The sequence below is a fragment of the Coturnix japonica genome, chromosome 1, assembly GCF_001577835.2.
Source record: "Coturnix japonica isolate 7356 chromosome 1, Coturnix japonica 2.1, whole genome shotgun sequence".
NCBI classification, from domain to species: domain Eukaryota; kingdom Metazoa; phylum Chordata; class Aves; order Galliformes; family Phasianidae; genus Coturnix; species Coturnix japonica.
In genome coordinates, this window is record NC_029516.1 from 69,881,598 (window position 1) to 69,900,717 (window position 19,120).

A 19,120-nucleotide genomic window follows, 5' to 3' on the forward strand; every position below is an offset into this window, starting at 1 on the left:
AGCTTAATATTGTTAAAACCAGTATCAATGTCACTAGGTATTTCTTATGTATTCCTGTTTATTTATAAACAATATACAACCTTTTCAACTATGAAGAATCAAGCAATAAGAAATAATTTATTTGCTTTTAGCTTATGATATGAGTTAAAAGTGATGTAGTCATAGGAAACGATGCTGTGATGATGGTTATTCTCAATCGTAAATAGATTCGGATGACCATTTTTCTCTATTTTTTAAAAACTTCAACATTCATCAGATCTGAGTGTCTCTTTGCATACTGCAAACCACTTTAGTTCTGCAGATCCTAGTAGTTTAACTGGCCCATTTTAAAACACTGTTTAGCACCGTTAATTGATAGAGCTCAAACCTGACTCAAAAGGAGAGCTGTACTGATGAAGGCCATCTGTGCTTTGTGGCTCCTATTTGCCTTGACAGAGAGGCTGGTCCTTTCCAGGTTCTGGAAAAAAACCTCCATGTTTTTTGTTACAACAAACTCAAGTTGTTGACCTTTTTATGTGTGCCATGATGACAGGAAAGTATCTTCATCAGTCTGTTTGAGCCTGCACTGTAACATAAATAAACTCTCTTGTAGAACTGTAAAAATTGGTGCTCCGGACAGAGGATATGTATATGTTCTCCCTTTCTCAGAGGGAGAAAAAAATGCTATTATCTTCCTCCAGTCAACAGTCTGGAGGCTGTGTAGGATAAAAACCTTCTGAACAGCATATGTGATTTCTTAATGCCATTCCTGCTGTGAGATTTTCAACCTCAAGCTGGTTAGCAGTGAAGTGGTAGGTACTAGGTGGTGCTTGCTTTCAGATGAGCACAGCCACTCTCTTCTTAGTCACAGCACAACTAAAGCAATGGTGGGAATACAGCAGAGGGGTCGCAACAGAAAGCACAGAACGTTGTGCCAACACTTTTATAATCATGGAACTGCAGACTCAGTCTCTTAGTGGTTGATGTGGTGATGTGGTTGATGACCGCAGATGCTGCTGTTTGTAATGCTTCTGTTTCTCTCCTTTCCGATGCAGGTTGTCTTTCTTTACAATTCACTTTCCTCCCCACAAAAGGTGTATTTCCAGTTGCTGCTGTATATCACACAATGTTCTTCTCAGTGGCTTTGTTTATCTTATGCAAGGTGAGGCATCGTGGTATTGCAGTGAGTTCTATTTTGTGCAAAAAGGGCACTAGCGAATTAGATGCTAGTTCAGCTTTGCTTCAATGAACGGAAAGCCAAACTTAATGTATCAAGGTGAAGGTTTGGTCCTGCATTCATAGAAAGTGGAATTAATCATAATATGGAGGGCTGGAAAACATCATCAAAGACTTCATCATTGATGGCACTCTCATAAGCAGGTGGTGGAGTGAGTGGTTCCACTGGCTCAAACCTATCTGCATTGCCTTTCATTTCATTGATGTCTGAAACAAAGCATTGCTGGTTTCGGGGCAGAACCAGTTGCAAGTGCATCCTGGAGTCTCTGTCTGTCTCGGACGCGCTCCTTGTGTTTGATGCTACTAAGACCCCAGGAATTACCTCCGCAGTCTCTCCTTGGGCAATTGATTCAATAACTACATTATAAGGGGGAGGCTCGCTCAGCGGTGAAGGCACTGATCCTGGATTGGATGCTATTGTCCATATTGCTGGCACTGACATGGTCATCACCTCCTCGTATGTAGGTGCTTCATAGGCAGCATTAATCCTATGAACAGAAGCAGAATGTCAGTTACTGTGGTCATTCATTTTTATTTTAATACAGAGACATGTAGTTGGATAACATAGAATAGGGACTGTGCTACAATCAGTATTTTTAAATAAGTTGGTAGTAGTTTTCTTCTAATATGTTTTAAAGCTAGCAAAGCCAAAGTTTCTTTCTCTATATGCCTTCTAAAAATATATATGTAATAACATTCTTGCACTCCCACAGTACCATGTGTCTGATAACGGTGAGCAACTTATGGAGCTGAGTAATGGCTGTCTGGGTTATACGGTCAAGGAAGCAAAGGTACAAATCAAGTTGAACTCTTCAGCCCCAGTAGATGAATTGGGATAAATTAAATGATACTGAGTAGCCTGCAAAGGGCTGACAATAGCAGGACACGGGGAAATGTTTTTAAGTTAAAAGAGGGAAGATTTAGGTTGGATGTTAGGGGGAAGTTCTTCACTAGGAGAGTGGTGAGGCCCTGGAACAGGCTGCCCAGGGAGGTTGTGGATGCCCCGTCCTTGGAGGTGTTCAAGGCCAGGTTGGACGGGGCCCTGGGCAACCTGATCTAGTAAAGGTGTATGTTTGGTGGCCCTGCCAGGCAGGGGGGTTGGAACTACATGATCCTTGAGGTCCCTTCCAACCCAGGTCATTCTGTGATTCTGTGAAGCCCAAAAAGATGTGGAAGTATTCAGAACCTCTCAAAGTCTAGGACTACTAGTGTCAAATGTTGGGTTTTTTTTTAAGACTGGAAACACACCCAGTTACAGGTTCTTTTTTAACAGTTTGCCAGGGAACAGTTGCTTTGGAGATAAGGTTTATAGAAGTAAATCCACCTGAGGTTCAGTATTACCTTGGCATTTTTTCTTTTTCCTTGTCTGACTCATTGTTTGGCAGGACTCAATTACTCAATGGAAGGTAAAACTGAGCCTGTTTTTTTAACCTTCATAACCTTGGAAATTATTCATAGATCAATTTGAAGGGGGGAGAAAATAATAGTGGACGAGATAAAGGAGATCCATGGCACAGGTTTTTGCAATCTGTGCCATATTAATACAGGAAAACCCTTTTGTCTTTTGGAATGGTTTTTGTGTTTAATTTCCTAGAGGAAGGGTGGCAAGGCAATATGTGAAATGGCCGTGGTTGAGGAGAGAGAGTTCAAATAAGAAGAAAAAGTGCTTACCCTTCTTGGCTTTGATTGTTTGGAGTTCTCTCATTTGTGTCATGTCGATGCTGATTCTTCAGGTAACACTCAACAAATACACTCAGCAAATAGCCGATCAGGCACACTCCACCTACCCCTAAGAAGAAGTAGCCTACTGGATTAATGTTGGATGAAATAGCAAGCATGGTGACCCCGATGAGAAGAGCAGCAGTGAAAAGAAGCAACAGGGCTTGACGGATGTTCTTCCAGTGTGCTTCTAACCACATGGTATATTGGATGGTGGGAGCAGGTATTTGAGAACAGAGAAGGAGTTGAAAGGATAGACATCTGTGGAAGATTTAAAAAAGATGAGAATAAACCACGAGTCTTTTTCAGCTTGAGACATGAGCTTGCAAACATGTTATCAGTATCATGATCAAAATACCACGTATACGCAAGTTCAATCCATCATGAGAACATGCAGCTATAGATATGCATAGTTATCCTGGGAGATCTATGCATAAATATATGCTTGTGTAAATGTACTAGAGTATACTATGAAAATGCTTCTTGAATTAATAGGAATGCTTGGACTTGTAGTTGCAAGACATAAAAGGCATAAATAGACCATCAGCACTTACTGGCAGGCTTATCTAAAAAGTTAGTTACCTATTCCAGAAGTCTGCGATGAAACTTTGAGGCTGTACACTTTATATTAAAAGTGATAGGCAAGTTTTATTCTAGCACATCAGTGAACATTCAGCTACTAGTTCAGATCATGGTAAAAAACGTAGCCATATGAATGGAGCTCTCTGCCTCAGTGAATTATTTTCTATGCAGCATTATAATCTCTGTAGCATTTTAGCAGTAACATCACATGAGGTTCTAGATGTAGCTGCAGTATGTCTGGTTTTGCAAAATACATTTTAGTATAAGCCCATCTCTTTTTTTCTTTGATTATGCTTTGTCGCACCGCTCTGTTCCTAAACACAGGTGCCCTTCCTGTCCTTAGTTCCAAACCCCACTCCTCTGGGAAATAAAGCAGTCACTTATCACAGTCTTAACCTGTGTTTACACTAACATATATTCTACATATAAGCACATTCTTTCTAAACGGATTACTTTCGTGCTACCTTTTTCTACTGTTGACTTTAAGAACACACTTACCTGAGGGAGGATTTGGTAGGTTGTAGCAGTCATGTTTTAACTTCTCTCTTCATCACAAAGAAATGGATGCAAGCTCTTCTGTCCCTGCTTCTTCCCCTTCTGACCTGAGGACACAACAGCAATAAAAACTCTCCCTTCCTCCTTCTGAGTTTTCCTTTAGGGCGATTTATGTTGAAAGTAAAAGCTGGAAGCGGGTGGATATTAGAAGGTACAGATCATAGGAAGATTGTACAAGTTTTGTACAGGGACATAGAACCTCAGTTTTCTAGATTCTGAGTCAAAAACTATTTCTAGCTGATCACATACCTTCTGCTCTTTTCCAGCTCTTCCAGGTCTGTCCCACAAAAGCAGGAAATTCACTAGAAAAGAGGGCGGAGTGAACAGTGGGGCAGTGCTTACCTGTGTTTGGTCTGCTGTACTTTTATGAGAGAAACCTCTGCCCTGAAATCTACATTCTCTACATGCAGGAGCAGGATCTTGGATCTCTGCCTCACAAAGCAGGAAGGACAGCAGGCCCAACCCACATCACATGTCCCGTATATAAACCTATTTACAAGTTCTGTAAAATGTAAATCTGTACATTTTTCTATCCTAATTGGGCACTGTGTGTGACTTATTGTTTTATGACCTCTTTGATTTTACAAATCAAAGGGAAAAAAGGAAGGGTATAGGTTATTACAGTTATTACTTTGCAGAGGGCTAGGTTAAAATCCCTTTTACTCCCAGGGTATATCTAGGAATGGAGAATACACATATTTACCACAGCAGGTTCTGAATTAATTCTTGAAGTCTGTTATCATCTATACCTTAATTATATGTCTGAAAAGCATTGACAGTTTTCAAATACTAAAAATAAATGACCTGTATGAGCTGACCGGTTTGTCTGTAATATGAGTTTGCCCTACTACTGATTGCTTATTGATTAATATTCATTGTTGGCCCTCACAGTTCAAAAGGCAAATTGAAGAATTGGATGTGAACTGTCACCGAGGTGATTTGAGTGTTGGAGAGCTCACCAGCTTAAGAAAGGTTAAGGAGCTGAGTTTTATAGCCTGGAGTATAGGAGGCTTTAGAAGGTTTGGAGTGTCTATTCAACATTTACCAGTACTTTGTAGGTGATTGCAGAGAGGATGATGGTACTCATCACATGGATGAATGTTACAGGCAAGAGGTGATAGGGAAGGAGTGTCCTGGACGTGGGAAACAAAGTTTTCAATGTGAGAACAATTAAGTGTTGCTGTTACTTGCCCAGGGAAGCAGTTGAATCATCTTGGCCTGAAATATTCAAGACTCACCCAAGTTTAAGACCTTGCTTTCTGAGGGAGTTTGAGCCAGTGATCTTCCCTTCCAGCCTTGACTTGTTTATATTTCTATGTTTCTAATGTTCTTTTCCCTTATAACTTGGATTTTGGCTGCTGTCAGATAAAGGATTTTCATCTCTCTCTGTTTGTTACCCATTCTTAAGTTTTGAGAGTTTCAGTGGAGATGCAAGACTTAACACCCATGTAAAGAGGAAGAAGTCAGGAGGGAGAGAAGTTGAGGAGGAAATTAAGACGCGCTTCAGGCATCTCTAAGCATTCTGTGTACAGAACCATTGTCATAAATAAGCCAGAAGAACTAATTTCAAAGAAAATATTTCCACTTTTTAAAGCAGTGAGTTAAAGTGTGATTTGGTGAGGCAGCTGAATAAAACTGTTAGGTACCACCTGTTAGGTGGAAAATTGTAGCCCTTTCTCCTTTTGCCTGCCAGCTGTCAAAGCACATATTCCTTGCAGGTATCCTAGCACTCAGTTGAACCTTTGCTGAGCCAGCTCTGCTGTCTAAGCTTTCCAGAAAGTATATATGTTTTTCCAGAGTGGCTTGTTTGCCAGTTTAGTGGGCTGAATCTGATAAGCAAAGGATCATCTAACTGCCAGATCCCTGTTCAAAGGAAAATGCACTGGAGTGGTGAAAGGGAAGGAGAGGAGAATAGAAATATTTTCTAGGTCTACAGTGTGTGCCATTTGGTCAACCCAGCCCAAAACACTGGAGTAGAAGGAAGTTTTTTATTTGACTGAGTTAACACCAAAGCCCTGCAGAAAGGTGTAGAATCTAAGACTCCTCAGCAAAGCCTATTCATTATGTCAAGGGTTGTCAGCTCCGATCGAAGCCTTTAGGCAACTTCCAGCTCCAGTATGGGCACTGACTATTGTTGAATCCTAACTTGAATTACTTATCCTTCTAGTCTCCTTCTGCAGAGAGCTCGGGCACTGCAATCTTCAGCGTGATCTGCTGCTGGGAGGAGGCATGTAGAAACAGCTTTGGGGCAGGACCTTTTTGCTAAGTTAGGAGAAAGTTTCCTTAGGAGAAAGGAAAAAAAAAAAACTTAATTATTTGACAGACAGCTACTTCTGTGATTGGAAAGATTCTGTTTGTGGGTAGGTAAAAAGTAAATAGTTTTTGCTGAAAATATTTGGAGTAGTTTTTATTGGTGCTCCATTTGTTGAAGTATTTATAGGTGGTAGTTATGAAATACCACTGTGAAAAATGCTAGAAATTATAGGTATTTCTGTTACATCTGTAAGTGAATTAGTTCAACATTTCTATCAATGTGATACAGACTGCTTTGTGAATCTAACACTGCAAAGCCATGTGAACTTCTGTGAAATAACAATATAATTTCTGGCAACACAATGCTCCTTTTTGATGCCCTTTTGCATTTCATAATGACTTCTGAAGTTCCTGTGTTTATCTTCCATTTTGATTCTCTCCTCAGTCTAGTTCAGACTGCCATATCTTACAGCATTTCAGTGTCTGTAACAAAGAAAAATCGATCACGTAGCCCATCAAGATGTCTGTGGTGATGCCAAGATGTAGAGAAGCCAGATTAGCTTGGAAAAGTCTTGAGAGCTATTGCTATACAGTATTTATGAAACAAGGCATAGTAATCATGGAGGGTAAACAAAGACATTTATACTGCCACCATAAACAGTCTCCCTTTCATGTGCAGTAGAGATACTTGTTAAAGAAAACTTTATATTCTCTATTGTTGAAGCATGCTCTGGGAGATCAGACAACATATTGCTTTAGTTAAGACCCCAGAATTTGTTCTTCAGTCATTCTGTCAGTATCTCGTTGCTGATCTTTGTTCATCATTCATTCTCTAAGAAGCACTTCACCTTTTACCTTTCCCCTGTTTCATCTCACTATCAACTCTACCTCCTGCTCAGGCTGCTACTAATTAACTTAGTACCTGCAGTAACCCCTCTTATCAGGCAGGTATGCAGAGAAGCTTGTTTTATTCCCAAAGGCTTGTGACGTAGATACCACGGCACCATTAATCTTTGTAATCACCAAGTCTGTACCTTTTTCCTGAAGCAATTTCTGAGGTTCTGCACAAGTACTGGGAACAAAGTGGTACTGACCCACCTTTGCCTATCTTGTCTACCTTTTCCTTTGACCTCCAGGTTCTGCTTAGTCATCTTTGTGAAGCATGACGTCAGTTTTTCTGCTGAGGCTTCTCCATGTCAGGAGCATGAATCTGTGGAACAACCAATGACCTATGATGGGTATGTTTCTGGTACTCTGATATCCTGAGTATTAGCAAGCAAAACCCTGACAAAGTCACCCTTGTGTCTGGATGTTCAAAATTGTGTTTGATTTTGACAATTGCAGTTATACTTGAATGTTCCTGGCTGAATTAACATTTGTTTCTTGGGAACTGGCAGATTCATTCTGTCTTCTGGCTTGTTCCAGTTCTTGTCCAACAAAGGGTGAAATTCATTCTAAGCATGCTCACTTTATGGTTTTTGGTGGGCATGGCTGTCTTCTACCTGCAGTGACTTCTTTCTACCAGTCAGGGTAGAGATGTATTCAAAGTAGGACTGATATTGTAAGGGGAGCTTCTCTTGCTGCTACTAATTCCTCATCTGTCTCAGAAATACCTGAAAATCTTAAATTTGCAGAGAATAAGACAGAGAACTTATTGTGTTGTGCAGGACTAGAAGATTTCTCTGTTCTGAAAGAGAGGAGTTATATAAGAATTTTCAGGGCTACCTACACATTTAAAATTCCTGAATGTTTGAAATTAAGGAAGAAATCCCTCATTTTCAGCCATGAGAACTGTGGAAAAGTAACAAACATTGGTCAAGGCTGTGATATTTGATTTTATCTCCTATTTCAGACTTATAAAATTCACTTATGTCACATTTTTTTATCTTTTTCCCTGAAAAAAAAAAAAGCCAAAAAACCAACCAAACAAACCCCAAAGACTATAAACTTGATTTATTTATTTTTTTTCCCCAAAATTCTTCAGCCTCCATCAGATCTTTAAAACTGAGATTTCATTAGAAGTAGTAAAAAAATTCTGCAGCTGCTTTTGCTTATTGACAGAGCCCAACCTGGCCTTTGCTGTTTACTTTGTGCTGGAGGACTTTGTAGGATCTCTGCATGTGCAGTAGTTCTATTGCTGAAAGATGTACTTAATTACTCACATGTAAGATGTGAGTTGTCAGTATGCAGTCTACTGAGGTATGTCCTCCTGATCTCCATAGCACTACTAAATAGAATATAAGAGTTACTTCACTTCTTGTGCTGAGAGCTCCTAATTTGGATCACAAAGAGTAATGAACATAAGTATGACTAAAGGCAGGGAGGAAGGATGTGGGTTAAACTCTGTCTTCTGGAATACTGAAAAAGAATGAAGTGGAATACCCAGTATGAAAAAGAAGTGAGGAAAAATAGTTTAAATGAAATGAGGAAATCAGTTGAGAATAGTTAAAAGAGCACAAGAAGATCACAGAATCACAGAGTTGTAGGGGTTGGAAGGGACCTCTAGAGATCATCAAACCCAACCTGCCTTCTAAAGCAGGTTCCCTACAGCAGGCTGCACAGGTGGGTGTCCAGATGGGTCTTGAATATCTCCAGAGAAAGAGTCTCTACAACCTCCTTGGGCAGCCTGTTCCAGTGCTCTGTCACTCTCACTATGGAGTTCTTTTGCATTGGTGTAGAACTTCCTAAGCTCCAGTTTTTGGCCATTTCCCCTTGTCCTGTCCCCACAGACCACTGAAAAGAGGTTGACCGTGTCCCTTTGACTCACACTTAAGCTATTTATAAACATTAATAAAATCCTTTCTTGGTCTTCTTTTCTCAAAGCTGAACAGACCCAGATCACCCTGCCTTTCCTCACAGGGGAGATGCTCCAGGCCCTTTATCATCTTTGTGACCCTCTACTGGACTCTCTCCAGGAGACTCATGACTTCTTTGTACCAGGGAGCCCAGAATTGGACACATTAATCCAGGTGAGGCTTGATCAGGCCAAAGTAAAGGGGGAGGATTGTCTCCATTGGCCTCTTGGCCATGATCCTTTTAATATGCCCCAGGATCTCATTGGCCTTCTTGGCCACTAGGGCATACTACCAGGTCCTTCTCATATACTGACTTACTAGAATTTATTAAGTGATGCTGGAAATAAGAGAGAATAAACCTTCCAGATGCTGAGCAGCTTTATTACAGAACAGTGTTTGCCTTCCTTTTCTGCAAACATAAAAGACAAAGGAGGTGTTATGCAGTGAGATAACTTAACATAGTTGCTTCATAGCTCCCATGCCTTTGTCTGCTTCGCTACTCTTAGTCTTATGTTCTTGCTGCTTATGTTGCCAGTACAGAAGGTTGCCTTCCCAACATGCTCTGAATTGCTACAAGTCAAAAAGGTAACCAAGTAAAAACAACAACAAATATATTCTTTCCCATTGGATTTGGGGAACAGTAGGAAGTAGTAACACAGCCAAAAGAGAGGACAAAGGGCAACAAATCAAGAGAGTAGGACTAGAGAAAGTAAGTTGTTGAGAAAAGAAATAAGAAAAAAATCAAATTCATAAAATATGTTTTAATAAAGGCTACTTTTGCTTTGTTAGATATTCTCTATTCAAAGGCAACTCCAGCCTTGCCGTAGAGGCAGCAGACCTCAGAGAGGGGAAGCTGGAAGCTTTGTTTTTTCTGCCTCTGGAAAAGTGGGTGTTACATTTCAGATTCACACGTGCATTCACATGTCAGTGAAAGGGCATTTTCTTTGATACATTACTGAAGTAAGTACACACCTGAGCTGAAAAGAATGTGGCTTTTATTTTGTCAAGGTTCAGTGAGATCTGAATTGTCAGTTTACTTAGTGGTAAGTACAGGTTTTATCCAGCTCTGACATGAATTTTCTTTCCTAATGGATGCTGCCAAATTAGCAAGAGTACATCATAATGAATTTCTGGTTTGTGCCATGACCACGTTGTATGGGAAACTGGTGATCACAGCCTGAAACCTCTGATTAACCAGCTGAGGCAAGCAATGAGTCAGCTGCGGGAGCACAGGTGAAGGTAATTCAGCTGTACTACTGGAAGGGGTGGAGCTTGACTCCACCTCTCCCAGATCTCACTTAAAGGCTGACTGCCACTAAGGCAGGATCTCTTTCTCTGGAGATCACTCCTTTGTGGATTCAAGGTGAGCATTTTCTGCACTGGTGAGCATTTTCTCTTTATCCTTCTATCGTGATAATCTTTTGTATGAAACATCTGGTTTAACCTCTATACACTTGTCAACTGTACGCCGTGCTCTACAGTATTGCAGTTTGTAAGGCATCTGAATTGTTATCCTGCAAAAAACATTTTCATGTTTTCCTCTGGTAAGTCAAACAAGAGATGTGGGATCTAACTGAAAGTATCACATCTAAATTTTTTTGTATTGTTGGAGTTCAATATTTATTATATATATTATAGCTCTGCATCTTCATCAGTTATTTCAGTGCATTTCTCAGTACTTAATATTCTTTAAAAAGGGAGGATCTTACTCTTCCTTGGTTACATTATAGTCAGAGCAACTCTGCTTGCTGTTAGAAGACTGTTGGATTTTCACTGTTCTCAGTTTTATGTATTACTATAGAATTGCTGGCATTCATTTCAGATCTGTTTACAGCTGTTTAGAATTTGTTGGGTGTTCCATGTTCCAGTCACCGTATCACTTCCTGTCTAAGAACTGCTGGTGTTTTTTATCCCATGCAAGTTTCAGTGCAGACAGTTAAGTAGAGGATTTTTTGTTTCATTGTTTGTTTTGACAGTTCAGTTCACTGCAGTCTAGGAATTCTGCTGGATTCATGTTATCCACAGTGCTCTATGCAGACTGATGTATCAGTGGTGCAATGTTGTTTGTCCTATTAGTACTAACTGGGTCATAAGGTGTTTAAAAAGCAGGTCCACAGAATCATTATTTTTTAAGTTTAATATGGAAATACTGTTATGGGAGATATGTTGTTTAACTGTACTTCAAAGTCTGGAACATCCATCCCTTCTTGCGATTGAATAAAGGTACTTTGTATTGTATGATTTTTGTCTATTAAGGAATAGTGGAAAGGGAAGCAAGGAGGCTATTCTTGTAGCTGAAGAACTGAACTGTGATTTAATGGATTTAACTGGAATTCAATTTCTCATTCTGACAAACATCTTGGATGTGTGACTAAGCACATATGTTCCTTACAGGTCTCTTAGATAACAAATATTTTTAGGATGGGGACTGACTCTTATTTTATGCCTTGAGAATAGTGTCAAGACCAAGCTGTCATATGGCCTCTCTCAACGAAAAAGAAAGAATAAATGTATGTGACTAAGCCGCATGATTTCACAATGCATCAAGAGTTGATGGCATAAGAAATAAGCACCATGTAAATCCCCCCAATGACTACATTTAAAAGTGGACTAGTGTAGCTCGAGGTGTATTCCATGTTGGCTTTCCCTGATATTTTTAGGGCATAGTAATTTGCTGCTGCTTCCAGCCAGCTCATGCATTGCAGTGGGTTGTGCTGGCCTCACAAATAAGCAGCAGCTCATGCTTTTAAAGGGCCAGCTGCATCTTCCTCATGTCCTAGAAACCCGCCAAAAGGAGGGAAACTTCTAGCTCATACTGCCTCCCTCCACACCTGACCTCCCTTCCTCCCCATTCTGTGTATTTTTCCAGCAGACCTTCTGCCAGTTTGGAAACTTGTAGGTACGTGCATAGCAAAAAAACTTGGCATATGCACCCTGTCATTCTGTTTGGATTAGGCTGCTTATTCCCCAGATGTGAATAACATTTTATAGAGTCATAGAATGGCTTGGGTTGGAAAGGACCTTAAAGGTCGTATAGTTCCAACCTTCCTGCTATGGGCAGGATTGCCACTCCTTGGATCAGCCTGTCCAGGGCTCCATGCAACCTGGCCTTGAACTCCTCCAGGGATGGGGCATCCACAGCTTCTCTGGGCAGCCTGTTCCACCACCCTCTGAGAAAAAAAATTCTTCCTAACATCTAATCAGAGTCTCCCCTCTTTTGGTTTAAAGCATTCCTCTCTGTCCTATTACTATCTGCTTGTGTAAAAAGTCAGTCTCTCTACTGTTTATAAGTTCATTTCAGGTAGTAGAATGCCACAATGAGGTCTCCTTGGAGCCTTCTCCAAACAAAATAAGCCTGGCTGCCTCAACTTTTCTTCATGGAAGAGGTTCTCCATCCCTCTGATAATCTTTGTGGCCCTTTACCTGTTCCAACATATCTACATGTTTCTGGTGTTGTAGACTGCAGACCTGGGGCCTCATAAGGACAAAGCAGAGGGGAACAATCACTTCCCTGTCCCTGCTGGCCATGCCTCTTTTGGTGCATCCAAGGATGCAACCAATTGGTCTTCTGGGCTGCAAGTCCATACCGCTGACTCATGTCCAGCTAAATTTCATTGCTGTAAACTGCTGAACATGTTGACCCAAGCAAGATAAGGTCTATATTTTTACCTTTATGCTCTTCAGTCTATCCTCACTCTATAGACCTGCCTCTCTGCTGTCAAGAATACTGATTGGTCCCGTTTAAACATGATCCTGGCAATTCTTTCTCATTTCTGCCTTAATTCCACATATAATTTGCAGATACTGTCTTTTTATATCCACATGTTACTGCTTTTGAGGAACTTGTCTGATAGCCTAATAAAAATAATTTGTTAAGATTATTAGTTAAACTGATTTATGAAGTTAGTTGTGTAATAAAGCATAGGACCAACTCCTTTCATTTAGATGTGATTATTAGATGTATAATGCACTACTCTTGGTGAAATATGGACTTATGAATCATATCTTTTGTTTTCATCTCCTTTTCCTGTTGTTGAGCACCTGAGATGTGTCTTCAGGACATGAATTCCTGAATGCTACTAACTTTCTCTGATTTTCAGAGATATATCACATGTGCCAAGAAAAGTTACCTGCTGAATTATTAATAAATTTGATAACTTCTGATACAAACTGATGAAGAACTTCAACTTGGTTATAACTTGGTACACCTAATAACTGTTGTTATTCTTGAGAGAACCACAAAAAATGAGCTTCCTATGTTAAAATAACCTCACTGATTTTTACAGGGCATCACTGTGAGTCTGGTGTTAGAAGTGCAGGGTGCAGTATGTGGGTCCACAGAGCTGCCCATGCACTACTTAGGCAGATGCCAGTTTGGTCCCTTCGTCTAGGACCAGTCCTTTCAGCTTCAGAGAGCAGCTGTTTGTAGGTCTGCCTGCTCTGTCATCAGTGATCTCTCATTTCAACTATGACAGCAGCGACCTGCTTGCTCTCCATTCATCTGCAGGTGGGGGCAGTGTAAGGGAAAGAGAGGGAGGGAGGAAGCGAGAGAGGGAGGATGCTGCAACCTATGTGAATAATTTATAGTGCGAGGAAAGGAGAGTGTATGTGGGAGCAGCTGGGTTCCCTGTCTCCATCCGCTTGCCAGCTGGGGATGAGAGAACCTTGCTCAGGTAGGGGATGAACAGCTTAGCTGCTTTTATTCTCTTCTTGCATATGATACAAATTAAATATATTTTGCAACTAGAAGGAATGCGAGTAAAAACAGCTAGAGGGGGGTAGTTTCAGATATCTGCTGCTTGCTGTGCATTGTGTAATGGATGGACCTTGAGGCAGTTTCAGCCCCAGGAGGGAAAGCGTCTGCTTTTTAAACATTTAAGCATTGTGCTATACCGCATTGTGCAGCGGGAGAGAGGCGATGGGGAGGGAGGAGATAGGGAGAGCAATTGTGTATGTAGGGAATTATATAAACTGAAGAGATAGAGGGGCATGAAAGAGGGTCTATCAAGACTCAAAGAGATCCCACTCTCATTCTGTCAACCTTTGGCATAGAATGATGAATGCAAGCGGGTTGTGGGAGGTGCTGTCTGTTTATATCTAGCATGGTATTTAGAAGCTGTGCACATACGTCTGTGAAAAACAGCTGGTGTGAAAACATACGTGTTTCTGTCTATGAACTTGTGATGACCGAGTGTAATATTGTAGTAATAAATACGGGGGGGGGAAGAGTTTCTGCTCTGCAGAGTTTACTATTAAAGAATATGCTGGCACTGCGTAGCTTCTGTGAAGCTTCTAACGTTCCTACAGTGACTCACATAATTGATAAAACTGCAGAGATCAGGTTCGATGTTTCAGCTAATCCAGACTTTTCCTATGTGAGCAGGATAAAATGCTAATGCAGTTATAAAAAAGGTCTGTAAATTAAACCGAGGAAAACATGTAGCAAAAGCTGTAGAAGCTGGTTATTGAAATACATACATTAGTATACCTACAAGGATGCCTAAAAGAATAGGAGCTTGTGTGCTAGTCTCTTTAAAAACAAAGCAAAACACACAAAAACCTCAACTAAATTATAGAATGCAGAATGACTCATGCAAATTAGATAAAAATATGCATTATATAATGAGAGTATAAATATACAGAATTCATGTAAAAATGTAACTGTCAGTATCAGCTGAGTCTACTTAATACAACTGAAGGCTTATATTCAGTGATACTGTTATATCAGCTGCATAAACAACAACAATTGTTAGCTTGATTGTAAGCTGAGAAGTAAGGGGTAGGAGGGGTTGTGATTTGCTTGCATGTGGAAGTGTGATTCATGTGATTATTGTTAAAGAATGCTACTTGGAACAGCAATTGGAGCATTTAATAACTGCTGTTTTGCTCCTGGATTTTGAGGGCTTTGTGCATAACTGCAGTTGTACAGGAGGTTAGGTAAACCTGTGAGGTAGTTAAATGATAGCTGAGCCTATAGTATTCTCTGTGTAAGCAAAGTTGGTTTTAAGCTTCTGAAAGATGTCAGAAAGAGCTGGGCCTCTCTATATACTTTGCTTTCACCCTGTTTAGTCTTGCTGTTGCTGCTGCTAATGGCCATGCCATCAGGGAAGGCAGTAATTAGTACTGGCAGACTACACATGCAACTTATGTTCTCATCCTGAGCTTTTATTAGGAGTGGCAATCTGTCCGTGCCACAAATAAATGCAAATTCTTGTGTTTATGGGGTTTCTGAAGCCCAAATTTGAGCTCCTCTATGAAAAACAAATCTCTATATTACTTGATATACGTCAGCTCCTAAGACCAAATGCTAGTGAGGTTGATATCCTGCTGGCATTCCTGTGAAGCAAATAGGAAGTTGTGGAGGGTTTCCATGTTGCTTGCTTTTCCCACTGCGTACAGAAAGGAACCTGGTGAATAGTTCTTACCTGACAGAAGTATTGAGTAAGGGATTCTTCAGCTGTCCCTGTTTAATACTGCTTGTTTTACAGTCACTGACAACCTGGAGTCAGCCTCTTGGATTCAGCTGTCCTGCAAGGGAGATATGGATCCCCTAGAAAGGTGGGATCTAGGTAGAATGATTTTACTGATTTTTTTTCCACAGCAAAGGAAAGGCAGGAGACATCACTCCATCCCATTTTCTTCTCTTTCTCTGTACCTCCTCCTTCTCCTCTTCTGCCTATTTCACATCTCTCTTCCCAGGAGCTTCCTGCCCCACAGCTGGGGCCTCATCCCAGCTGTGAGGTGCTCTTTGCTGTCTCTCCTTTGAAGCCTGGCTTGGGAAATCATGGGAGGGAGGGAGCCTGTGCCCTTTTCATTTCTGAGGTGGGAGGAGAGGAAGCTCCTGAGGAGGACAGAGGGGAGCCGCCTTAACCATTCCGGCATGTTTACCCGAAAGAGCGGTTCTGGTTCTCCTGTTGGAGCCAATGGAGGGTATGTACTGGCACTGAATGGCTCTCCCTCGGGCACTTTGCATTGCACCCTGCAGGCTGGGGATGGGGTTGGGGAACAACTGAGAAAGCCTCAGGGTGAAAGACTGGGGTGGGACCCTGCCCCACAATGGCTGTTTTGCAGTGGGAGCAGGCAGAAGAGCTCTTCTGTGAGCCAAATCTGTGACTGCTGTGGTGCCATTGTGCCTTATGTCCTTCTTTGTCTCTAGGAAGGTGAGAGGGGTTGGCCAAGGTGCTCCTGTTCATGAATGGAAACAGGGTGAGACTTGACCACGTAGATTAAAGGCTTTATTCAACCCATTGAAGCCTTTTTTTTTTTTTTTAAATTTTTTTTAGAACAAATAGAGTTTGTTATTGATCTGGCTTAGGTATAATAGATAGCAATTATTTCTATAGATCATAATGGGGATCCCAGGACTGAAGTAGCAGAGGATGCTGCAAGGCAGGAATAAAGGCCATTTGAATAGTTGTGTGTGTGGAGGTAGTAGCTTAGAAGTCTGCAAAGGTTCTTCTCACACCATTTCAGAACTGAGAGTATTTAGCAGTGGAATAGAATCATTTGAGTTAGAAGGGACCTTTAAAACCATCTACTCTAACTCCCCTGCAATGAACAGGAGCATCTGCAGATAGATCAGGTTACTCAGAGCCCTGTCCAACCTGACCTTGGCTGTCTACAGGCATGAGGCATCCATGACTTCTCTGGGCAATTGGTTCCAGTGCTTCACTAGCTTTGTTATAAAAAAAAAAAACCTTTTTTTCCTTATGTCCAGTCTAAATCTCCCCTTTTTTAGTTTGAAGCCCCAGCCCTCTCAGCGTGTCCCTGTAGAGAAGGTATTCCCTCCCTTGGATCGTGTTTGTGGCCCTCCTCTGGACATGCTCCAACAGGCCCATGTCTGTCCTATACTGAGGACTCCACATCTAGACGTAGCACTTTAGCTGAAGTCTCACCAGCACAGTATAGAGGGGATGGATCATGTCCCTTGGCCTGCTGACCGCATGTTTTTTTGTTGCAGCCCAAGATATGGTTGGCTTTTTGGGATGCAAGGGCACATTACAAGCTCATGTCCAGCTTACCATCCATCAGTACCCCCAGCATTTTTTCAGCAGAGCTGTGCTCTATCCTTTTGTCCACCAGGTTGTATTGGTGTTTGGGGTTACTGTGACCTGAGTGGGAGGCCTACGCTTAGTTCAGATACTTCCTTGAAGTCAATGCATTGGTTGTTGTTGCTAAGAAAATCCTGTTCTAGTCTTCAGTCTCTGCTTCCCCCCTTACTGCCTTTTCATAAAATTAAAGTTTCTGCAAAAATGCATTTGGGTGAACAAATTGTGTACTCATTAGCTCTCCCAACCTGCAGAATTGTTCTTTTTCAGAAGCAGTGTTCTGCTCCCTGACAGTGATATTTGTGCTTTATAATCACACACACGGGCTTTGTTTTGGAGACTACAGTGCAAGTAATTTCTGTCTCAATGTCCAAAATTCACTTGGATGTTTAAACAGTACTAACGATAGCCCTGAAGTTTTGAGATATTCTCTGAAAGGTAACATCAATTCTAAATCATTCTTCTGGATTTTTAAGTTCCTCTGTACGTTCCGGGGATATTTAGAGAATTGATAACATCTCTAAGTGTATGGTAGGGCCTGCGAACATGGCATCTGCTGCATTTTGTCATTAGAACTGTACAAGGATTGAATGGTAAGGAACAGTTGCTCTGTATAATGCTTCAGTCAGCCTAAAATATGGAGGTGAATTTATGGCAAGAGAACAGAGCAGGACTGACCTCATGCACAATTTGCCAAATTTCTGTGTAATAGGTATGTAATTTACTCCTTACTGAATGATTCAGGAGTCAAAACAGTGGCATGCAGAAGAAAAACTCTCTAGAGTCCAGCAAGGCTCCATGGCATCCATTTGCATATAAGATCTACTGTTAGATTTCTCTGGTTGTAATTAGTTCCTTAAAATGAGAACATTTCAGATTTAGCTCTTAGCTTTTAGGTATTACAGAACACAACCTTTGGTTTTCCAAAGCAAGTAATGAAAATGTTAGGTATACTGTCTTGGATATGTATATTGTTAGTCCCAGACATGCTCCAACTGTATGGACAGAAGTGATAAATAAAGCACGTGTATGTATAATATTAATATTTAATAATATTACTAATACTAATTTCACTATTAATTGAATTTTATTAATTTAAATACATTTGTCATCTAACTATTACAGTATTTGGGTATGTTGAGGCTAACTCCTCAGTCGTTCCTCCTATATGAATTTAATATTTACATGCATAATGTAGCTCTCTCATTTTAGTGTTAGGAAAAAAAAAAGTGGGATGGAAGGTTTGCATTACTCTGTATAGATCAAGCCTATTTTCTAGTTACAAGTGGTCTACCAAAATATATTGTCAGAGAATTGATGAGCATAGAGATTCTTGGAGCTCATAATGAGAGCATAATGTTGTAATTACATAAAGATGTAGTTCTTACATACAGTAGTACAGACACCTGTTTCAAAGAGAGAGTCTTTGTCGCTTCCAGATACTGATCTCTTAACAGTAGTAAGGGTCATGCATCTAAGACCTGGGGGATAATAATTCATGGTCATGATGCATGATTACGTAATGAACATTTCTGTGATTGAATTACAAAGTGGTTTGGTCTTGTATTGCATTAGAAACCTAGGGCTTGTTTCCTGCTACATCTCTGCTAACATCACTTTGCCTGATAGCTTCCCCTAGACAAGAAATGGTCTGGAAAGAAGCTGAAAACAACAGAAGGCAAGGAAAGCATCGCTGACAAGTGCTTGTGTCTTGTGTTTGACAAGAGTTAGAAGTATTTATTTTTCCTTTTGTCTCTCACAGGAGGTCTGAGGAGGGAGTGTGTTGCGTCAGTAATGTTATAGACTCTCCTATCCAAGGCATTCCATCTGCTCTTGCTTTTGCTGCTCCCAACAAGGTAAAGGCAGTTTACATTCCTTTGTCTTAGGATTGGAATGTGCATTGAAGTGCTGAGCAGAAGAAGTGACAGAAGGCAAGCTTGTGTGCATGCTTGT

At 40.8% G+C, this 19,120-nt stretch overlaps 2 protein-coding genes across 17 annotated transcripts in view; one reads left to right on the forward strand and one right to left on the reverse strand.

Annotated features, from left to right (window-relative positions):
* Window positions 1–19,120, forward strand: part of LOC107319060 (rap1 GTPase-activating protein 1-like) — a 48,216-nt gene that overhangs the window by 905 nt on the left and 28,191 nt on the right. For 8 of the 14 annotated variants that reach the window (XR_001557640.1, XR_001557641.1, XM_015873589.1 and 5 more), the window contains exons 2-4: window positions 7,461–7,562; window positions 9,184–9,293; window positions 18,930–19,023. The gene's annotated coding sequence lies outside the window, so the exon portion shown is untranslated. Of the gene's footprint in view, window positions 1–1,034; window positions 1,142–1,928; window positions 2,007–7,460; window positions 7,563–9,147; window positions 9,294–13,663; window positions 13,793–18,929; window positions 19,024–19,120 lie in introns of those variants that run through there. The other 6 variants (XM_032447124.1, XM_015873661.2, XM_015873614.2 and 3 more) reach the window with 5 other exon arrangements.
* On the reverse strand, window positions 34–4,499 carry TMEM139 (transmembrane protein 139). 3 transcript variants are annotated; one of them, XM_015873775.2, is made up of 4 exons: window positions 4,414–4,499; window positions 4,015–4,118; window positions 2,887–3,195; window positions 34–1,703 (listed from the first exon to the last, which is right to left on the reverse strand). In XM_015873775.2, exons 3-4 carry the CDS (start codon window positions 3,132–3,134, stop codon window positions 1,295–1,297), a joined length of 657 nt encoding a protein of 218 aa, XP_015729261.1. In that variant the 5' UTR covers window positions 3,135–3,195; window positions 4,015–4,118; window positions 4,414–4,499; the 3' UTR covers window positions 34–1,294. The 3 variants fall into 3 exon arrangements, with proteins under 3 accessions (XP_015729261.1, XP_015729244.1, XP_015729252.1); XM_015873758.2 differs by lacking the exon at window positions 4,414–4,499 and adding an exon at window positions 4,321–4,399; XM_015873766.2 differs by lacking the exon at window positions 4,414–4,499 and having other exon boundaries at window positions 4,015–4,314.

Coding starts and splice junctions, on each gene's coding strand:
- TMEM139 (XM_015873775.2), bottom strand. CDS start 3,134: ATGTGGTTAGAAGCACACTGGAAGAACATCCGTCAAGCCCTGTTGCTT. Junction 1,704..2,886: donor AACAATCAAAGCCAAGAAGG/GTAAGCACTTTT, acceptor TTCTGTTCATAG/GATTAATGCTGCCTATGAAG.